Source organism: Acomys minous, assembly GCF_964271855.1.
Source record: "Acomys minous genome assembly, chromosome: 7".
NCBI classification, from domain to species: domain Eukaryota; kingdom Metazoa; phylum Chordata; class Mammalia; order Rodentia; family Muridae; genus Acomys; species Acomys minous.
This window is the reverse complement of record NC_140488.1, coordinates 77,621,391-77,645,573: the sequence shown is the minus strand read 5'-3', so window position 1 is coordinate 77,645,573 and position 24,183 is coordinate 77,621,391. Positions and strand designations below refer to the sequence as shown.

At 37.0% G+C, this 24,183-nt stretch overlaps 1 protein-coding gene across 1 annotated transcript in view; it reads left to right on the top strand.

Annotated features, from left to right (window-relative positions):
* AR (androgen receptor) overlaps window positions 1-24,183 on the top strand; it is a 166,163-nt gene that overhangs the window by 76,430 nt on the left and 65,550 nt on the right. Inside the window, exon 2 of the mRNA XM_084789600.1 lies at window positions 18,053-18,204. Coding sequence (XP_084645726.1) covers window positions 18,053-18,204 — 152 coding nt within the window. The remainder of the gene's footprint in view (window positions 1-18,052; window positions 18,205-24,183) is intronic.

Here is a 24,183-nt window from a genome sequence, read left to right as displayed (position 1 = left end):
GGTAGACTTGATCTCTAAATCAAGCTTCATATTGCTTGTGGTCAGTAGAGATATGTAAAAATCCACAGTGGGCTATCTCCAGTGGAGTTAATCACATGGAAATTTTGCTTTTTGTATCTGTGAAACAGAAAGTAAAACTGAGAAATGGAGCAGTTCCCATCATCCAAAATAAAAAGGATTGAATATCTTTCTTTTTTCATGAATTAATTAATTTATTTACTTGACATCCCAATCCCAGCTTCTTTTCCTGCCTCTCCTCTCAGTCTCTCCCTCTTACTGTCCTTCTCCCCATTTCTCCCTCCCTTTCTCCTCAGAAAAGAGAAGGCCTCGCAAGTATATTAACCAATCTTGGCATATCAAGATGCAGCCAGATTAGGCATATCTTGAATGTTGTTTATTACTAGAGGCATGATCCTAACTCTACATGTCATTCTATTTTAGTAGAATCAGTCTGAGATACTCAGGCTTTCAACTTTCATGGACCATGATATGTTTTTAACTTGATATTATTTAGAGTAGGGAGGATAAGAGGAGCCTAGTTCCTTAACTTTTTGCTCTAGGCAAAGAAGTGAAAGTTATAATGCTCAAAAGAAATGCTGTACTGAGAGACTGAATGAAGCAATATCAATGAACTTAATCCATTTTGGAGATGTTTTTAATTTATTATAATTTATTCATCTTATGCTCCACTTGTATCTTCCTCCCTCCCTTATGCGCCTTATTCCTCTCACCTAGACATATGACAGAAGGACCTCCTCCCCCACCATATAACTAACAGGCAATTAGGTCTCATCAGGATAGCCTGCATCCCCTTTCTTTGTGTGCCCAAAAGGCTGCCCAGCTAAGGGGATGTGATCAAATGACTGGCACCAGAGTTCATGTCAAAGGCAGTCGCCCGCTAACCCCACAGCCTTGGAGAATGAGCTGTCCATTGGCTAGATCTGAACAGGGAGTCCAAGTTCTCTGCATGCATTATCATTTGTGCCACAGTTTGTGCAGCCCACCCTCAACCCACCCATTGGTCCAGATCCCCCAGCCTTGCTGGTCTCCCTGTGGGGCTCCTGAACCCTCTGGGTCCTTCCATTCCCCTACTCATCCCTGTAACTCTCAGCTCTCTACCCAGAGTCCAGCTGGGAGTCCCAGCATCTGTCCTGATCCCCTACTGGGAGGAGTCTCTCAGAGAACATCCATGTTGGGCTTTAAACTTAGCACTTAAAGGATTAAAATAGAAAAAAGTAGTGAAGAATTCCAAGAAAAGAAATCATATCATTAATCATCCTGTCAGATTCATTATTATATGCTTGCTCATGGACTTATATTTCCATACATTTTTTTATGCAAAACGTGATTTCTTATCATATCATATTTCCTTTAAATTTAAATTTTTCCTTTTTGTTTTATGTTGTAGCTTCCAATGTTTGATGATATTTTGAATACCATTGTCCTGTTCAGAGCAAGTTAACTTAAGCATAAACTAAAAATATTAGGAAAAATTAGAATTTAGTTCCTTTGTAGCCACAAGTACTGAATAGCAAAATGTGTCTAATTTGTTTGTTTCTAATAGCGCAGATATAAAGCATTTCCAACAACATTTAAGTTATGTTGGGGACTTTAACCATGGTTAGTATACTATACCATGCTGACTTTTTTCTTTTCTCTGTTAGACAGCTGTTAGTCTTTTAATTTTGAGATATTACAGACACAGTGACAGTGTATGTTCTGCTCATGGCTATTTGTTTTGGCTAAATTGATTTTAAGGATCAGTTTCAGGAGTGGTGTTATTAAGCTGCAAAATGGGAACAGACTCTTTCGAACATGCCCTAGTTCTTTTAAAAGATTTTATAAACTTGAAAACGGTTTTAACAACATATGTGATTTGTGATTGTAGTAGTTTCAGTGCAATCTTACTAACACTGGCCATTATAAGTTTTGTTCTGTGCCAGTTTCATTAAGATATTGTTTATGTCTAATTTATTCTGTGTGCACTTTGTTTTATTATTAATGTTAATGTGGGTTCTTAGCTTTGTTTCTTTTTGCATGGAATTATATGTTTATGTTTTTGCCTGTTTCTACTTTGATTTCTTAGTGTCTTCCTTGCAAGATCGTTGGTGCCTCTCCACAGAGTTCATTATTTTTATACCAATGTAATCTTTATCAGTTACTTCTTTATTTTTACTTGCATGCTTTTGCACATCAGACATGTTCAAATGAAAGAATATGTACATTTTAAGTGCTGTTTTATATTACCTCTACATATTATCCTGTACCCAAGTGAACATTTTTACATATGTAAATATGTAATGACAACAATAAGAAGGAAATTTTTTCTGGGATTTTATGACTTATTTAATATTATATATTGTACAGTCATCCGTCTCCTACAAAAAAATTGTGATTCTATTTTCCTTTAGATCTGAATAGCATTCTATTTTATAAATTACAAATAAAATAAAGACTGACCTGGCAAAAGAAAATGTCATAATTTCATATTAGTTAATGTATCTTGCAAAAAATAATGAAAATAACTGAGTAAAGACTAATTTAGTAAAGATAAAATATTTATTTATAGATTTTATTTTCTTAATTTTATATGTTCATACAGTAAAACTATATTTGTAAGCTTATAGAAATATTATACATTTGGCTTACAATACAGAGGAAGGGAGATAAAACTAATAAAAATTGGAATAAGGAAATGGTAACTAGAATACAGCATAGTATATAACAGAATACAACATAGTAAATAGAATCACAGAAACAATGAGAAAATGGTTAATATGAAGATTGACAAAAATTTATAAAATTAATCATACATTTCATTTTTTACTTAAACTACTTAAAAGACATCTTATTAGCATGTACTAGCTTATTGATAACTCATAAACAAATTATGAATATAAACTATTCTTTTTTCAGATTTTGAGGCAGTGTCTCTCTATGTGGCCCTAGCTAGCCTGGAACTTATTGAGATTTGTTGAAGATGTGGACCACCACACATTGATAAAAATTTTTATATAAGAAGAGACACTGGAACTAAAGAGGAGTAAAGTTTCATCAGCTTACTAGTGTTTCCTCAAGGTATATTTCAGGGAGACTCCAAAAACAATGTGTGTCACTAGAGCAATCACTAGGGAAATTATTTTAAAATATACTTTTAAGACGTTGTTAAAAACAGTTAAAATTGTTCACCAGAAAATATGTGTGCTTCAAAATGAGTAACAGGGGAACAAATTAGTCACAGGTAGCAATATGGGAGAAGTAAATTTAACCCTAACAGTAATACCATTATACAATTGACCTAGTAGAAATGAAGATATTCTAAAGAGATTCTTATATCTCTCAATCTGACAATCAGATTGTTGAATGGGTGGGTAGGCATGGGGGCTCTCCATTTCTGAGGAATAAGGGAGGGGCTGGGAGGAAAGGAGGGAGGGGCCTACAAATAGGATGTAAAGTGAATAAATAAATTAATTAACAAAAAAGAAAAAGGTTCCAGCCATAGGGACAACTTGTCTCCTGGAAAGAGATTTCAAACTCTTCTAATAGTTTGTCAGCAGCCCCGACAATGATGGTTCAATGCTGTGTGGGACCACATATATCTTGACGAGGACTATTTAGACGCGCATATCCTGGACTATTTAAACTTTGCTCTCATTTTAAAAACCTAAGACAGACTTGAGGGTTTGCTAGATCTCTTTGCTCCTCTCCCCAGCGTGGCCACATTTAATACACCTTCTGCTTTCGACTTTTAATTGGCTTACTGAAGACATAGGTCAGACATAACTTGTAGCACAAGTTGTAACTCTCAAGTTAGATAACAGTTATAAGGTCAAGTCAAACGACAGATTGTCAGCATGAAAAAGTAAGAAAAGATATATTTGGATACCAGCTATGAGAGACTCATTGTTGATTCTAAGACAAATAGTTGGAAAGTGAAAGGATAAAAATGAGTATTATATCTAACTACTGACATAAAGTTTGTAGCAATTTTTGCCAATATCAGACAAAATAAAACTTTCTGTATTACTGCAGCTAAAGAACAGAATTTTATAATAACAACAACAACAACAACAACAACAACAATAATAATAATAATAATATGTCAGCCATCAGAAAGACAAAACAGTTTATAAACATATGGACAAAACAGGGCCCTAAAATATACAAAGAAGATAGACTGTTCAGTAATAACTATTGGAAAGCTTAATACCTTTCTTTCAATACTGCATAGCACAACTAGAACAAAGACCAACAAGGAAATGGAATAATTGAACAACACTGTAAAAGAGCTAGATCTAAAAGATGTCTAGCCAGCCTTCCACGGAGCAACAACAACAGTATAAAGCATGCTCTGTGGAGTAAATCATGTAACAAGCCCTATGAAACTTCTTCTGAGCTTAAAATTATAATAATCAAGAAAGCAAAAATCCAACTTATAAAGTGGAATGGTTTGTCTTCAAACCCTCAATCTAATAAGAGAGTTTTAGGAAAGATATGTAAAGAACACTTGCAATCTCATAGTGAATAAATAAGTAAATTAGTAAAAAAACACAAAAATACTGTTTCTTTTTCCCCATATTCCTCTATTGCTCTCCATTAATCTCATTTGTGTTTTTTTTTTCAAATTACAATCAATAACCACTTTGTCTGTCATTACCTCAAAAGACAGAGTGTATGGCCTACAACATATTTGGCATTGTAAGGTATACATATTGCATCCTATGCACTGTGTTAAACACATAATAAGGAAAAGCTTCCTTAATCTATACAACTGATAAAAAGATACTATGAGTAGCACCATCCTGTAAGGGAGAAATTGTAGTGGCTGCTCAGCCAATGTTTCTGTGGATATTACAGATGGAAGTAGGTTAAGAGCTAGTGAGTATTGGTGGGTCCAAATTTCCAAATGAGATTCAATATGTATCCTATCTCAACTCTAATAGCTTAACTTCTTTATCTTGATCTCAAATGATCTTGACCCCCTAACCAACTTCAAATGGGACAAATGCAGATGGCCAATTCACTATGAATGTAACATGTATAGAACTCATTATTCTCATGATTGTCACATGGCTCTCCCTGCTGTAGGTAGTTTGTTTTATACATTAGTAATAAAATAAAAGTATAAAGAGAAAAGAAAAAAATTGCCAGCACCTTGATCTTAGACATCCAGAACTGTGGGGAAAATAAAGTACTGTTTTCAAATCAGAGAGTGAGAGAGAGAGAGAGAGAGAGAGAGAGAGAGAGAGAGAGAGAGAGAGAGAGAGAGAATATTGGTTTTCTTTTTTTTTCCACTGGGCATTTTCCCTCTCCAACTCAGTTGTAAGTATCCAGAGAACACTAAATACCAGAAACATCTAGTCAAAGTAAATACACACAGTAGAATATTTATTTTAAATGGAACAGATGATCCTAAGAACCCAAACACTACTTACACTGCAGAAGGACTCCAGATAACTCTAGGTCTAATACAACAGAATGCTGTTCTTTATAGCTTCCAAATTGTGCAGAAGGTAAGAACCACCATGTTGGAAATTGACTGTTTATTGCATAAGTGCAGTGTACAAAGAATAACTTTCCACACCTGAGTGGAGGGAGATACCTATAAGAGCCATTGCTTAACTATGTCTTAGAACAGTTCCCTTTCATCTGCTCTGCCTTTACTTGCCACATGATAATATTCCACTGTCTTCTTTCTCCTTGTCAGGGCCCACTATTTCTTATCACATCCACTTGTTTTCAGGAGAACACAGCTGAGGCTTCCCTTTTGCCAGAAACATGGAAAACAAGATTTCTGAATGTCGAATTTGCTTGTTCTCTCATTCATTCATGTACAGACGCAAAAACGTTTTGACAAAACACTAGTTAGAGGCCAATGCATATGCTATGTACCAAAGACAGAATGGTGAATAAAGCAAGTACTTCTCACTCCCAAAGAACTATAGAGCCAAGTGGACCAGCAAACACCCTGGCCCCATTTTCAATGGCTATGTGCCAAGTCCTTCGGATCATAAGTTCACCAACCATTTTGCCTAAGCTTTTTCACCTTCTTTCAGAGACAATGTTAACTTAACTAATGACTTAAAGAGGAAGTTATCCAGAGACTACTAGGAAATAAAACCAGAGCAAACCCATAAACAGAATGAGCATGGCCTGGACAGAAGTTCTGCTTTCTTAGGCCCAACTCTGTTGTTTATTGACTGCCTAAGTCACTATTTCTCTGCCTTCTTCTCCTCATCTGGAAATGGAATGAAAATATTTGTGGGAGGAGTGTTTGACTTAGCAGTGTCTGAAATTATTTGTTTCAATATTATTTATTTGTTTTATATGCCACTCATACAAATGGAAACTTTATGATAGTCAGGAATTTTACCTAACTTGCTTGCCACTGTATCCTTAGTTCAATAGTACCTGGGTTATAACAACATCAAGTAAAATGCCATTAACAGAATGGATCAGAATAAATGTTCAAATACTTTTAAATTTACTCAATACTATATTCTTGTTGCCACTTCTTTCAAAGTTTCTGATGAAATCCCTTGCTTTCTAAATACAAAGTTACAGTACAAAGTACAAAGAAGTTCAAATTGTAACTGGGTTTCCTGCTCTACTGTAGAGAGGGCATTTAGCCTTCCTAGGCTTCTTCTGATTCATCTCTTTACTTTATCGGGAGGTTGTATGGACCCCATGACTATATTTTATGTTCTTGCACTGCCTCATAAGTACAAGTTTTATAAAATGAGAAAACTGAGGATCAGGAAACAAGGTGACTGGTCACACAGGTGGTTGGTAACAGAATTCCTACTGTCTTATTATAATTTTCAATCTCTCTAGTAAAGCAGATTCCACAACAGAAACAGAGAAGGAGGGTAGAACCTGCCTGTAAAAAGAAAGCAGGCTCTTTGTAGCTGCAGTGTGTCTCCTTATCACTGGGCCTGATGAAACACGAAGGTCGCATGCCAAAAGCCACATGATTGCTTTACAGAATGGAAATTGCTTGTTCATCAAGTTGAACGGTTTGTTTTTGTTTATTTAACAATGATGATTCACCAGCTCCATGCCACCTCACCTAGCTCCAAAAAATGTCAAGTATGACATATGTCCTTTCTCAAGTTTTAGCCTAGATTACATTCTGGTCACCCATGCATTTCTTTGTAATTTACAAAGAGAGATGGTTACTTTGAGAACACAGAAAGCAATTGTTCTCCATTTCTACCAACCAGAGAGAGAAATAATCTGAGAGATATGGTTTAGCTTTGAGAGGTGTCTTCATGGCCAACACTAAGACTGAATGGATACTATGGAATCTTTGGAGTTTTGTGGAAGTGAGAAGTTTTCATTCATCTGATCTAGTTTAGCAGCATCTTAATTTAGGAATCCAAAGTTGTTCATTGTCTCCCTTAGTCTTCAATTCAGGTGCTCTTTAAGAGATCACATGGCTGTTTCTAAATAAGCACTTTTCTGTTCTGTGAGAGTCATAATAGGAGAAAGAAAAGAAGCAGCATTTGGCCAAATGCTGAGTGGAAAGCAGACACATGAGTACGTTATGTGATCTGGAGATACTAGTTCTTTGAAAGAGTTCTATTACATAAATGAGGATGTGAGTGAGCATGTTGTTTCTAGTGATACAGAATCAGAGAGGGCTTCTTGGAGTAGCTGCTGGCCTCTTCTGCTGCTAAGGCTTGCATAATGATGTAATATTGTGAAAGGGAGAGCTGGTCAGAGACAGGCTGGAATGTTTGAGTTAGAGGGAGTGGCAAAAGTAAGGAAAAGTAGAGGGGCTTGATATGGCAAGAGTTAGATTAAGAACTGCAGCCGCTTTGCACCACTGGAAGATCATAGGGAAGAGGTTGCAGAATCAGGCAAACTTAAGAACTAGAACTAAGCCTTGAATGCCAAGAGAGTACTTTGGATTTATGTCTTATAGGCCATGTGGTTTTCACTTAGACATTTAATTGAACTTTAAGCACTCAGATTTGACCCATAACTCTAGACTGAGAAGACTCTGGATTCAGTAGTGATATTGATAAGATATCCTCTTGTGATTTTAATGTATCAGTGAGTTAGAACCACCCCTGTGAGTCATGAGTGGTTGAGAGCTGTTAGAGAAAAGAGCTATAGAAGCAGATGTTTTTGATAGAATGTCACTGGGGTCCCGTGTGAGAATCAGACAAGAAGCAGAAGGACTTGAATAAGGCAGTTACAATTATTTTGAAGACAAAGCTATATGTGTGTTGACTATGTAAGCTGTAAAATTAGCAGATATTAGTCACTGATCAACTGATAGGACTGGTGATGGCAGGTGGAATGCATTGAGGAAGTGTAGTACATCAAGTCCAAAATGACTCAGTTTTTCTGTATTGAGTCACCACAGATCTGATACACATTGTAAGAGACTATAGCCTAATGGTTAACTTTGGAGTCAGGAAGACTTGAGTTCAATGTGTAGGGCAGCCATTTACTGCTTTTTGTGTCTTGGGCAGAATTGTTAAGTTGCTGTACCTCAACATTTCCTTCTATCGAATGAGAATGATGATACATACCTCACTGAATTGGTCTGAAGATTACATGAGGTTAAACTTTAAAGTCTTCCAGCTGGGTCTACAGGCACCCAATAAATGTCATTTGTTACTGTTGTGCTGTTTATTATAATGTATCCTGGAATGAAATGGGTTCAGGGATTTTTAATCATTACCAATAACCCCCTTCCCACAATAAAAATAAGTCTCTTACTTAGAAGAATGAGGTGATTTCCCCAGTTTCTGTTTAATAGATGTCCTTGTTGTGTTGGAGTTTAAGAGATGAAAGTAAGTTCTGTGCTGTTGTGGATCAGTGATACAATAGACCTCTTTTTCTAGCTCCTGTATGTTCTTTGAGCCAACTTGAAGTGTCTAACCTTGGCTTCTTGGTTTCAAATTGCAACTGAAATCTAATCAGTATTTCATTGTTACCAAATTGAGTCTACTCACACGGTACTTTCTCTCTTCTTTAAGTTTCAGTGGCACACAGACACTTGGCTGAAAAAAAAAATCACATTTCTTATGCCACATTATCTGTGCTTTTCCTGCCTCAGACAGTGTCACAAGAGGGTTTTAAAGATAGAATGTTGCCCAGTGTTTTCACTGGCTGTTGCTTTTCAGCCTTACCTCTTATGTCTGGCACAGAAGGCAGCATGATTACTGTACAGCTCATGCTAGAGTATGAGATCCTCTTGACTAACTTCAAGGGGAAGTTGGAGTGAGATGATGAAAAGAGGTAAAACTTACAACTTTGGGGGGCGTATACCAAGCCCTTTCCCATGTATTGTCTGATGTACTTGTCACAATAACCTTCTGCACTTGGAATGTTATGCCCCTAATTTTATAGTTAAAGAAACTGATTACATGGCTAGTGCTCAGCAATAGTGGCATTGAAGCTCAGAACTGTCTGTTCCTTAGAGTCTTTGCTTTTCTCTCTTTCATCTTACTAGAATATGTGTTTAACTTTGAGCTTCATTTGCCTCATCTGAGAATTTCGGTTCTGAGGAGACCTACTGCCATTCAAAGCAATGTTACAGACAACACTACTTGAGAGAGGTCAAGCATATGTGCATCTCTGGATCCCTAGATTTTATGTCTGATACACACTAGAGAGCTCAATAAATGTTAAACAAGTTCCAGCAAACTGGCAGTCCCATATTGAATGGTATCTGTCCTATGCTTTATTGCTTAATACTTTTAACATTTCTTAAAAGTTTTCTGGGATCTAGCTGAATGACTGTATTAAGTGGGTTATTGTATAGATTTTTTTTACAGGCTCCATGTTTTTCATCACAGAGAACTTAAGACTACAGGATTTACTCTGAAACAGAACCCTACCATATGAATTCTAACAGCTGAATTACAGTATCAGACCTGCTTCTGAGTAACTGTTAACTCTCATCAATTCTCTGGCCCTGTCTGGGCCCAAAATTTCACAATGAATGCCAAAGGAGTTCAACAAGGTCACTGCCAGACATTTCTGAACATTAAAGCATTTGGGTAACTGGGAAAAAATGGACACCTAGACCCCACTGAAGTTCAACTAAATCAGAATGAAGGCATTGATTAATTTAAGGTAACTCTCATACAAGTTTAACACATGCCCACAAGTAAGAAATGCTAGACTAAAAGATATTTAATTACCATTGAACTGTGAAAGTTTCTAGGAGACAGTGCTACGTAATATAACGAAGAAATTGTGGGATTTGGAGGATCATCTTGTGTTTTTTGCTGCTGGGACAGAACACCACAACTAGAAGCAACTTAGAGAGGAAAAGGTTTATTTAGATTACACTTCCAGGAAACACTCCATCACTGAGGGAAGCCAGGGTAGGAACTCAATTAGGTCAGGAACTTTAGTATAGGAACTGAAGCAGAAAACATGGTAAAGTACAAGTTGCTGGCTTTTTTTCCAGGGCATCTTCAGCATGCTTTCTTATCAGCCCAGAACCACCTGGCCAGGGCTGGCACCACCCAGAGTGGGCTGGCCCTTCTTGAATCAATCACTGAGTTAAGAAAATACATCCACAGGCTTGCCTCCAGTTCAGTCTTACAGAGGATTTTCAGTTGTGGTTCCCTCTTCTCAGATAAGTTTAGCTTATGTAAAGTTGATAGTAAAACTAGCCAACACAAAGACTATGAAATTAAAATCCTAGCTCTGCCACTTACTGATCATATGATTTTGATACTGATTTGTGTGCTCCTGTACCTCTGGATCCCCCATTTTTAAAATAGAGATCTCCTATGTACCATATAGTAAAAAATGTGAGAATTAAGCACTTTTGCTGGTGCATAGCACATAGCAAGCCCTTAGTAAATAGTTTTTTATAATCCAAAATGAAAAAAAAATGTGAGAAGCATTCTAGTCCAGGAAGATTTAACATGTAAGCTGAAATGAAGTGCTTTTAAAAAAGAAAATTAATTGCTTGCTTGCTTTGTGTTTCCTGTTTCATTGGCAATGCATTCCGGAAACAGAACATGAAAACAGATCTTGCCCTATGATTTGATGACACTGTAGGAAACAATCTGGTTAATTCTTTCATGGCTGATTGGCTATAATAGCTTGACAACTGTTGGAGAAAAATTGGCTCAAAGAAGATAGCAGATGTGGTTTGGGAAATGCAAGGATATGACTATAATAAGCATTCATCTGTTCAGCTCCATTTCTAAGAGTAATAAGATGAGAAAAGGATAGATCTGTCAAATTGACAAGACATTGATATAAAGTCTTGCTGTCACCGTTTTAGCTGTCTTGAAGTGTTTTTCAGTGGTGTGAGGTTTAGGAAAATGGATTTAACCACAAACTATAAATATCTAATGCATAGTAGCAGGTAATGTTTTCATTCACCTTTGTATACTGTTTAAAACAGTTACTATATATCAAGATTAAGGCTTAATTGCATTTTAGAAACATAAATACCACCATCTCATCTCTGGATTCCACAATAAGACATCCAATGTCATAATAGGCTTAGCACATAGTAAACACACCCCTTGTACCCACCCTGGCTCCTTTTACAGATTTCTCTTGCAACAGTTTGCACTTTTCTTAACCCTGATTAATATTATTAATACTCCCTGGGAATAACTCCAATGCTTTTTATTATCCTTACATATCCATCATTTAGCAGAGTTGTTCCATATAACATGAATTAGTGAATACAAAATTAATAGATGAGTGTACAAATGAAGAGTATAATTGACCTCTTTTCTTTCATGATATAGTGTATGTATGGATTAGTTTTATACCATGAACAATATAGTATAAACCAGAATTATGGAATAAGGATATTTATGTATCCACCTTCTGATAAAAACAATGAATTTATAAACAAAAGCTATGAAGCCCAATCCTTCCAGAACTCTGGAAATGAAACAAAGACAATATAAATAATATTTATTCAAAAATTCCATAAGATATCTTGCTTTAATTGAAATAATTAGACATCAGTAACAGAGGGAAAATAGGGAAAGTCCCAACTGGATAGAAATACAAAACAGACTCCTAAATGAATATGGGATCAAAGAAACACACACAGGTGAGATGAGCTATTCTAAGACAGATGAAAATGAAAATGTGTTGCACCAAAACTTATAGGCTATAACTAATAAAGAAATTTCACATTATTAGCTGAACAATGAATATAGAGGTTACTTTAGAAAATGTGTTTGAAAAAAAAAAAGGATTAAGCTTACTGTGATAGTGCTTGCCAGAAAGATATACTAAAAAGGGAAGGCAGAAGAATCATGTGTTCCAGGCTTGCTCTACTACTTCTTTGGCTATGAATGTAGCTCAGAAGTATAGCACTTGCCTATCATATCTTCAGTCCTAGGATAATTATTGTGTTTTAGTTTAGATTTTAAACTTATTTATTTATCTTGTATGCATGGGTGTTTTGTCTACATGTATGCTTCTGTGCCATGTGTTCAAAGAAGCCCAAAGAGGACATCAGATCCCCTGGGACTGGTGTTAGAGATGGTTGTGAGCCACCATGTGTGTGCTGGGAACCAAACTTTGGTCCTCTGAAAGAGCAGCCAGTGCTCTTATTAGCTGAGCTATCTCTGCAACCTCTTAATTGAGATTTTAAAAAGATCAATAACAAAGTACTAGCAAATTGAGTCAACCAAAAGCTAAAAATACTACAAACAATCACAAAAAGGTATTTATCACAGGGACCTAATGAGTTCAATTTCAGAAATAAAATCAACTGATAGTATGTACCATATTAAGAATAAAAGCCAAAATCATAGGGATATAATTCAACGGGGCGAGTATGTGCGCAATGCTAGGCTTAACCTATAGTGTTTTCAACAAAACAAACAAAAATAATAAAAGATAGCAATACCAGAATTAATTCAATAGATACAGAAAAAAATTTAGCTAAACAATTGAATGTCAATTTTTGATTACTCAATCAGAAAACTAGGCATACAAGATAACTTGCTTAACCTGATGGATATCTTATGAAAACTGCAAAGCTAATATCATACTTAAGGCTGGCCCACTGGAAAAAAAATCACAAAACATCATAGAAAGCAACTTCAAATAGAAATAAAGGGGGAAACATCCTATGTTCATATATCAAAAGATTTAATATTGTTGAGCTGTCAGTAATTTCTAAAGAATGAAGGAACCTTCTAGCAAAGTATCATGTAAGAGTAAGGACAAAGATAATTTTTAAAAGATGGTTAATATGACCAAAGCATAACATATGCAGGTATGTAAATGCCACTGTGAAATCTACTCACTTGGGTAGTTGTGTTAACTGTAATTTTAAAATCCTAGCTGATTTCTTAGCAGAAGTTAAGAAATTGGCCGTGAAGTTCTTACTGAACTATAAGAATGCTAGAACAGACAAAACAATCTTAGAATAAAAAAATAAAGAAAATCCAAAATTCTGACTGAGAACTCTTACTTCAAAGCTTAAAAAGAATGTTTAAGTGAAAAAGAACATAAGAAAAATGAGATGGAGAAAACTGAGATGTGTGGTTAACAAGATCTCTCTTTCTCTTTCTTCTCTCACTGTGTATGTTTGCCTCTTAATATTGTGTGAGTTTAAATTTTTATGTATGTACAACAATTAATTAAAAGGTATAAAAATTTAAAAGTGTGATATTGACATGAGATGAATACATAGTTAACACTATTAAGAATCTGAAAATAAATCCTACATTCATGGTCAATTGATTTTTAACAATGTTTGCCCCAAATTTGATGGAGAAAGGAGTCTATCACAGGTCTTACTAGCTACCAACCCATAATGAGGTAACATTACTGGACCTAATAAGAAAAACTGCCGTGAGACATTTATATTTCACTGTGATTCCATAATCATTGGAGGGCTTGCTTGTTCAAATGAGTTCAACTTTCAAAGCATCTCAGTACTTCGACATCAAGAATATTTGGGGGCAAGAATCAAGAGAAAAAAGGTGAGAAAAAGGGAGAGAAAGAAAAAAATAAAACAGCTAAGAAATAAAGGCCCATGTATCCAACTTTCCTCAAGGTTGACCTGGCATTTTCAGCCTGACAGCTTCTGACAATCCACTTCTATTCAATTAGCTGCGCATCTTTAAGTAAAGAATGTAAACTAGGGGACTTGGGAAGAAACACGATGTACTTGTTCTCAATGAAAACTTTTGTACATGCATATAGAGTGCTTTTTGAGAAGATATTGAAACTTGTCAAGTTCTTATTTTGTTATTTATTATTATAGTCATAGAAAAGAAGATATGCATAGCAATAAAATGAATGAGTGCTCATGTGCTCTAATTAAAGACCCAACCATTTTATTAGCATCTTTACACTAAGCCTACTAGAATTCAAGGTCTGGGAGAGTAGGACACTTTGGTAGGCTTTGGTCATCTCTTTAGCCACCAAAACCTAAAATGGTACCTGATTTGTGGTAGGTGTGTTGTAATATTTCTTTATTCTTCAGATCAACTTCTCCAACAACACCTTAGAACTTAACATTATCCTAAATTTGAGGGCTATTATTCTCTTAAGTTTTGATAACTTCTCACATATATCCCTAAACAATTTCTTTTTGAAATGTACGCAATAATCTTAAATGCATCCTGTTATCATGTAGGTCTGTTACACATTAGTATGTAAACTTCACCTATGAGATTTAGTCAGTCCTTGTCATTGATAGCTTGTATTTTGTTGAATTAATATGCCATAATTTACATCTCTTTTCTCCTATTTGTAGATATTTGGCATTTCTGTAGTTATAAACAAAGGTACTATGCGCATTTATCCATGTGCTTCCTGGTCACTTGTGCAAAAGTTTTGCTGGAATATCTATCTGGGAGAAGAAACTGCAGCCAGAATTTGTATTTTCACCTCCCAAAGTGTAGGCCAGGTGTCAGAATTACAACATGCTCTTACTCCCAGTAAGATAGAGTCAATAGAATTACATCTGTCCAAAATATTTTGAGAACTGAATAGAGGAGATGTGAGAGGGGGAAAAGGAAGGGAGAAACTTGTCTAGTGAAACCTTCAGTTATCTGAGCATTTAGTCGCTTTTCTCCTCTATTTTCTTTAATCATGTTAAGGTATCCTTTATTAAATCCATGTCTACTCAACAAAATATTGATTGTTTTAACCTTCTCTTGAATATACATTAGATTAGATTGTTTAAACAATAGCTGCAGTTTAAATTTTAATGTGGATACAAGGCATATTATTTTCACTTTGTAACGATAATGCAAGGCCTCTCTTCATAACAAAATTGAAGTGTGCAGTATTATAATAACTGTAGATAAAATTTGCATCACACAGTGGTCAAACTCCCCTTCCTTAAGGGACTCATTGAACAACAACTCTCCTTTCTTAAAGTCTTTTTTTAAAGGAATACTTCATCTATCTAGTTTCTGTAGTCTTCTACTTTGTTAACTCAACATGTAATTTCTACCTAAAAAGTTATTACTATTATTATTATCAGTTATCTCTAGTATGTATACTAATACCTTTAAAAAATAATCCTGTCATTCATCTGCTTTCTTATATGTATCAGTCAGAAGTCATATTGTTTACTGTGTTATTTTACTTTTCTACCTCTTAAATTGTTGCTGTAGTAGATGGTGAGCTGCAATAGGGAAAGAACACACACTAATTACCACTATATCTATAGATTTTAGCCTTATGGCTCATCTATGGATCACTTGATCTCATCTACCTATTTCCAACTTCCAATCATATTACACAGCTTGTCAATCATATTACATAATTTTGTCAGTAATTAAGAATCTTCTCATTGGAGTCAGACTTATCAGGTATGGAGTCTTAGCATTTCCGTTTACTCAATGCATGATTTGGCATAAATGAGCTTAATCATTCTGAGCATTAGACTATAAATATGATCCAAAGTCACCCAACAAAATTTGGGAGAAGCGAATAAGATGGTATATACGAAATGGCCTAGCATGTTGACTGTCTCCTTATGCATATTTCTGTTTTGTTTCTTTTTATTCACTTTCCATCCTGATTGTAGCCCCCTCCCTTCTTGCCTCCTGGTCCCATCCTCCCTTCCTCATCCCACCTTCCCCCTCCCCTAGTCTTCAGAAAGGAGAAGTTATAGAGGTTTTTAAAAGGTGAAAAGCAAAGGAAGAAAGTTATGAAAATTCTACTTCCTCCTCCTCCTCCAACTCCTCCTCCTCCTCCAACTCCTCCTCCTCCTCCTCCTCCTCCTCCTCCTCCTCTTCTTCTTCTTCTTCTTCTTCTTCTTCTTCTTCTTCCTGGACTGAGAATGGAGGTACAATATTTCCCACATGAATGACATTTTAACTAAAACAGTGAGTGATATTCTTTGCACTTGGCTGAGTTGTATATTGGAAATGGACTCATTTCCTTTTAAACAGGTGGCTCTGCTAGCCTTGATTCTGTTTACTCTCTAGTTATGGCATGAAATGAGGGCTTCTAAAAGAGAATACAGTTCACCATGGCTAGTTGCTGGATTTTCAGATATTTAGATCAGTACTTGAAATTTGTTCTTTTGCATTCAGGTCTTAAAGAGAGGTTAGTATTCCTGTCCTGGACACTTATAAAGTATACCCTACATTATCTTTGCTTAGGCCTTGCCAGAACTGCTCATTTGGGATGGGAGGGAGAATAACTTTGAATACTTTCCTGCTTTCTGGGAACTATACTAAGCATTAAAACAAAGAGCCATTAGTAGAAAGCAAAGATGAATAGTGAGAAGAAATTTGGGAAAGGACAATTATATTGAATTTAGCATCAGATAAATGTGGCTTGGTATCAAATCATTTCAACCCTGTCCATTCTTATTCTTCCTTGTTTCCTCTGTACAGTGGCTATTACTAATGAGAGAATAATCTATGTTTATTTTGTTGTTATGGGATGATGAAACTACCAAGCACAAGATATAGACTCCAATTATGGCTCCTTTTTCTTCCTTCTTTGGTAGAGAAACACCGATAAAACATGGAAGTTGTAGTTCTATGACTAAGAGTATGGACAATTGTCATCTATCTGAGGCAGACTAACATCGGAAGTCACTTGACTATTGTTTAAAATTTTAACATAGGACATGGAACATAGGCAAAATTTGAAGTTTCCTTATCAAGAAGCAAATTCTATTTATCCAAATGAATTCAAATAAAGTAACATACAGTGAAGAGTTTAGAATTGGTTTTCTGTCTATTTTCCTTCACATTTACCTGGATAAAATTTAGACACAGACCTTGGAGATTATCTTGAAGATTAGAATGGGTAACTCCTAAAGCATGATCTTCATCCAGGGAACCTGTAAGTGTTGTAAAGATCAGGTGTTTTGACAGAACCCCTCAAACTAGTCAACACTGCCGCATATCATTTCTCAGTAAAAGCCTATGGTACAGGCATTCTGTTACAGAGCAGGGCCAGTCCTTGTGATACAGAGAGGCTCAAAAGGAAAGTAAACGAATTGATTTAAAACACCATTGAAAACCAATGTGATAATACTAATTTATCCTTCACTTGTATATTAATATCAGGAGTAACTCATACATTTGATTTATGTTGTCACAGCAGTAACTCACCAATACCAGTGACAATATTGCTCTTTTGCAGGTAAGACTCCAGGCTCCAAGAGCTAAAATACAGAAAATTCTTCTGGTGTTTGCTATAGCTTGATTATAGGCCTCCCTTTGGGAGAAGTAAGATACAAAGTTAGGTTTATGCCATTTAATGTTGTCTGAGCATCACATTAAGTTAATAACTTAACTTCACGTTTCCTGCCTTCTTCCTTACCTTACAAATGCAAAGCCCATAGGATTGGCTACTCCCTGAGACCTTGTTTAATCCACTGGCAGGATCCAAAGTTTCCTACCAGTACCATGGGAAACCTTACCAACCCCATGCTCAGATAATGTCCAAAAAAATTTTTAGCTTCACACTGATTCGCTTGAGCAATATGTAAAATAATTGTTTATATGTACAGTTTCTCAAAAGACCATAGCAATAATCGATTTCTTCCACCCACTGACATATGCTGCCTTTGTTTTTTTTTTTGTGTGTGTGTGTGTCATTTCAGTTTGGATAATGCCAGGGACCACGTTTTACCCATCGACTATTACTTTCCACCCCAGAAGACCTGCCTGATCTGTGGAGATGAAGCTTCCGGCTGTCATTATGGAGCACTCACTTGTGGCAGCTGCAAGGTTTTCTTCAAAAGAGCTGCTGAAGGTAAAGAGTCTTACCTACTTCCTAATATTTCCCCTTTTCTTTTGCTTCTCTAAGAGGGACAGCAACCTTCCTGAGCCCTCTGATAATCCCAGAGACTGAGTCATTAACAAGGACCCTCTCATAGAACATAGCTGATTAAAGAAGCACAAGGTTTTTTTTTGCTGAGTTCTATCTCATGCCCTGCGTGTACAAGCAATGTCGGTGATGTAGGTGGTCCTAGCTGCTGCTTGGTATTTGGTGGTTCCTAGGAGTAAAAGCAAAATTAATGATTTGAAAAATTAAATTTCCTTCCCACTTGTTTTCATCTCTGTTTCCTAGTGAGGAAAAAAAATGTCTTTAAAAGAGAGGTTAGAAGTTGAGAAAGCCCAACTGAGTTTGCAGGCTTTTCTCTGTAGTGACTATGAAGCCATTCTTTAGCAAAAGCTTCCTGGTTTTAGCTCCAGAAAGGAAGTGTTCTCACTGTTCAGTGACCAACAGTGCCTGCACCTGCTCCCTCCTGCTTGCTGCCTCATTGGGACCTCTCTTTTCCATAACAACTCCAAGGTAGATAAGAACTCAGAGAGAAGCAACACTTTGTTCTTCTATTGCCTTCAGGGCATGGCAAGTTGGTTCAGAATCCCCAGATAACTTGCCTTTCCTACCCCGCTCAATGAGGTGAAGCCTACATCATCCAGCAGAAAATCCCACTCTAGTGGGATCCCTCCCTTCCTAATCACCAGGGTTTATGCCTTCTTTTACTCATTCACTCAAGTACCAGCACTTTGTCTGGAACTCTTCTCAAAGAGACACTGGAAAGCTGCCCCTTGATGGCCAACTGTAGCCTCAACCCAGTTTTAAATGCTAATTTGCACCCCTACTCCTGGTTTCCCACAAAGGAAGAGCTTCCTGCTGATGAGGTTTTCCTTCTTTCTACCTTGTCTAGAAGAGTTTAATTCTAGGTCAGAACCCAAACAGAGAGCTTTTTGTTTTTGTTTTTGTTTTTTGTTTGTTTGTTTTGTTTTTCAAGATAGGGTTTCTCTGTGTAGCCTTAGCAGTCCTGGACTCACTTTGTAAACCAAGCTGGCCTCTAACTCACAGTGATCTGCCTGCCTCTGCTGGGATTACAGGTGTGATGTGTCCGGGAAAGACTTTTCTCATGCAAAAGAGACATCCTAAAAGAAATCCATTGCCTGAGGAATATACTGAGCACAACTGAAGCGCCAGCGAGTACTTGGCAACAAGAAAAAAAGGTAGAAAGTAGGTTAGCTTGCAGTGCTCTCCTCACTGATAGCCAATCTTTTTTTTTAATTTATCAATTTACTTATTCACTTTTCATCCCACTCATAGCCTCCTCCCTCTTCTCCTCCCAGTCCTTCCCACCCTCCTTCCCCCACCCCTCCCCTATTCCTCAGAAAACAGGATTCCCCACCCACCCACCCACCCCAGCTCCTCAAGTGGCACCAGGACTGAGTTCATCCTCTTCCCCTGTGGCCTGACAAGGCAGCCCTACCTGGGGGAAGTGTTAAAAAAGCTGGCAATGAAGTCCATGTCAGAGATAGGACCCTCTCTGTTTACTAGGAGACCCACATGAAGCCTGAGCTGCTCATCTGCTATACATCTGTGTAAGGTGCCAGCTGAGGTCCAGTCCACACATGGTCCTTGATTTGTGCTTCAGTCTCTACAAGGCCCACTGGGCCCGGGGGTTAGTTGGCTTTGTTGGTCTTCTTATGGAGCTACTGTCACATTGCCAATTTTAACAATGATTTTAGTTTCAACATTTTAGGATGTGGGAGAAATATATGCAAAACAGAAAGCTATCATTTTCTTTTCTTCCAGTCCACGAAAGTATAAGGAAGCAATTAGCATTTGGTATTACTGAAACTGAGCTGGATGTTTCACCTTTACTTGCAAATGGACCATTGCTGCTTTTATTAATAGACTAGCATAAGATTCAGGGTCCTAGGGCATAAGCCTAGACCTTTAGAAAAAGGCTTAAAGCAGTGTCTGTTTCATAACAGTATTTATGAAAGAGCTCTCAGGAAAGTGTGTGAAAACATATTCCAGGGACTTCAGATAACCACAGCTTCTCCAGTGAAACACCCTTGCTCCCTAATAACCTGTCACAAACCACCCTGTTTTCACAGCAAGGAATGAAGCAGAGTAGCATTCTAAAGGTGCTGTGGCACCAGGCTCAGCACCACAGTAACAGCCATACCACATGGGAATGAGTTCAAATGGGCAGGTGAACAATCAGTAGATTAGATCACGACTAGTGTCAGCTTTGGGTCTTAGAAATCTAGGTGACTAAATGGTTGCTTTTAGAAAACAGGAGAAATAATCACCCATATTGGAAAAGGGAAGATTTTCAGTCATACTGTACTATCCTACGTAGCAGTTTTCTGGAGAACTTGAACTAAAGGAAGAAAGAATGCGGAAGGGCAGCTGCAGGGCTACATGACAGGATCTCTACCATCATGTAGATTCTAGACTATTTGACAACAGCAAAGACAAGGAATGTGTGATAAAGGGCATCATTCAATGGTTAGAATAGAGAAATCCAGCAAGGTAGCAAAATGGTACATACCCTAGACTTAACTTAAGTTCCTCAAATGCAGTAATATTTTATTTTGAAAATCAAAATCACCAATAGATATTTGTTTTGTACATTATTATACAAGTTTATTTCACAGTTTTTCTGTAACACAAATTGAATGCAGTACAGTTGCTTAAAGACCATGGTTTTCACAGCAGAAACTCATGCGTGAGTTAACACCCTGACTGAAGAATATGCTCCATGTAAAAATTCTGACATGAAACTAACTGGGTATTTTATTTCCTTTTTTATTTTAATATTTTTTGGGGGAGTATTTCACACATGAGTACTGTATTTACATTATTTCCACTCCACACTCTTCCTTCTTCTGTTCCCCTGTCTCCCTCCCAATACCTGTCAACTTCATGACATCTTAAATTACTGTGGTGTGTGCACCTGCCACACACATGCACGCGCGCGTGCGCGCGCGCGCGCACACACACACACACTGTCATCATACAAGCAGCCAAGAAATGTTTGAACACACACACACACACACACACACACACACACACACATATATATATATGTTTACTATTGGTCATATGGGTATATATTTAAGAAAGACAACTTGGGGGCTGCAAACCACTGTGGTACATGCCTTTAATCCTGACACTTGGGGTACAGAGGCAGGGGCAACCTCTGTGAGTTCAAGAATAGCCTGATCTACATAGTGTGTTCACAAACAGCCAGCACAGCTATGTAGGGGCCCTGTCTCAAAAATACCAAAAAGGAAAAAAAAATGACCACTTGGGGTTGATCATCTATCTTCCTGCTCCAACTCCTCTTATGTTCCTGCTAATCCATTTCAAATCTATGACTTCTCTTGGATTATTGTTCATATATTCATATACATGTATAAATATGTATATATTAATGCAACCTGCTTAGTTCAGTTAGTGTTGTTCATTTGTATATGTGTTTATAGCTAACTACTTGAAATTGGATAGCCTATCAGGAAGCTTTCTTTCTCAATAACCATTAATTTATCTACAGTGAGCCCTTGTGAGATTTTCCCAGTCCACAATGATATAGCAAATGGTATTGTTAGTGTGCTGGTCTTGTTTAGGTAACCTTATTGTTGAGATTTCATAGGTGTAGCTTCTCTGTCATATATAGAAGACATTATCTTATAGAAGATGTCCTGCTTCTATGATTATTACTATCTTTCTACTCCCTCTTCTGCAGTGTTCACTGAGCCTTCGGTGCAGGAATTGTGTTGTAGATGTGTCAGTCGGGACTGGGCTTGCCGAGGTCCGTTTATCTCTGCATTTTGACCAGTAGTGACTTTTTGTAATGATCTCACTCTAGTGCAAAACAGGCTTTTTAATCATGAGGAGTGAATTACACTATCAATGGACGAAAGGATAGGTATTTAGAATTCAATTAGAAATGGTATGATTTCGCAAAGTGGCAGTGGCAGGTCATCCTAGGGTCCATGATCTAGATGTCTTACAGAGCCATGGAAAGGAAAAAATCTGAGCACTTTGTTTACTTTGGTTTCAAATATCAGTCTTTTGAGAGATATAGAAAGGTATTTTAAGGGTAAGCAAAATAAGACAAAAATTATTACTATTACAGCACTCAGGAAGCAGAGGCTAGTGGTTTTGTAAATTTGAGACCAGTTTGAGCTACACCATGAGATCTAGGCCAGCCAAGAAGATCTGGTGAGGCCTTATTTTAAAATATAACAATAAAACTATTGTTATTAATTACTACTGCTGGTATTTCTTCTCATACCTGTAAAAGATAGATATTTGAGTTTACAAGAATCGTTAGCTCCATTTGAAAGCAAGGCACTATACTATTACACAAAATGAACATTTGTTGATTCTTATATATTTTAATATATATCTATACTGCCTATTTGAAGGTGTTGAAATTTGGAATTCTACCTGCTTTGAAGGGAGTAGGGTCAGAAATATGTCTTCCTCATTTATTGTCAGTTAACTCTGGCTGAGTATTTAGCATGTTCACTATCACTTCATACACATTTGTCAAAGATCTCTGGACTGGGCACAGGTACAAGAGTTAAAAGCCTGGCATGTCAGACAAAAATTCATTTCTAGCTTTGGTGGTTCATAAAGCATGACGTTTTAAAGCTGTCACTGGTTGGGGGCTCTGCACAGAGTTGATTGTAATCTGGCTGCATTTCTCATTGGAAAGGAAAAAGAATAGCCCTCCATTTTCTCATTGTTGTTAATACTGAGGGGTAAGTGAGGAGGTGGGCTGAGCAGGGAAGGCTCTGTACAGTCTTGAAAGAAGATTAGTCCCTGGAAGTAAAATCACTAATTTGGAAAGGAGTGAAATAGTGGAAGTCATGTGGGTATGAAAGTAGGAATGGATATATTTGGGAATGGTCTGTGAGTTTGAAATAGGCCTGAAGAGACAATGTATTTGTAGGTGGATAAGGTAACTGGGAAAGTGAAAGAAAGGGAAGGCATGTTGAATACTATCTTAAGAGACCAGAAAGTCAAAGAAAGGTGGAGCCTGTACATAGGGTTCAAAAGACTTAGTTGGGTAGCCTTAGCTAAGAAATTACTCCCTTTAGGCTTTAGTTTTCTGTTTGTAGACTGGATATTTGTTAGAAATGCTTTTCCAGGGGCTGGAGAGATGGCTCAGTTGATACTTCTTTCTTTTGCCAAGGACACGAATGCAGTTCCTAGCATACTTGTCTGATGGCCCATTACTACCTGTAACTCCAGCTCCAGGAGATCCAGTAACTTCTGTACTTGCTGGCTACCTTCATTCATCTATAGCTACCCTCCAGCCCCCCCTCCACACATACATACACATAAGTAAAACTGAAATAAGTTTTTCAATAAATAAACATCCTCCCAGCTTAGAATTTTGTGACATTTCTATAATGTACAAATGTCATTATTGTCTCTGCAAACACAGATGCATTTTATACCTGTGTGTGCTTGGAGTTGACTTTCTAGCAGATGGTAACCTCTAGACCCGGATCAGTAAAACCCCTCCAACAGGGCCAGAAAGAGCTGAGAGAGAGTGTGTGGAAAGGCTGGGTTCACATTCAGGACTGTGATTCTCCTTTGTGACCATGGATGACTAACTTCCTTTCTTTCTATTTTCTCATGTGGAAAATCAGGATATGAATCCCCATCTCTATTATCATGTTTCAAAGAGGGTTAATTAATTCATTATGCACATTATGTACTTGAGAATGTACTATTTTTCAGACATTTTCTAGTAAAACATTTGAGACTGCACATCCATTTGTTTTGTACACATGGAGCACTGTTTGGTACACATCATAAAATTGAAACTGTAGTTTACATTCTGAACTCAAGGAATTACACCATCCTCACTGATGTTTACAATAGGTCCCAATTTAGTTTCCTTGGCAAATTTTATATAAGTATGGCTTTGATTTTCTCTCTCACCCC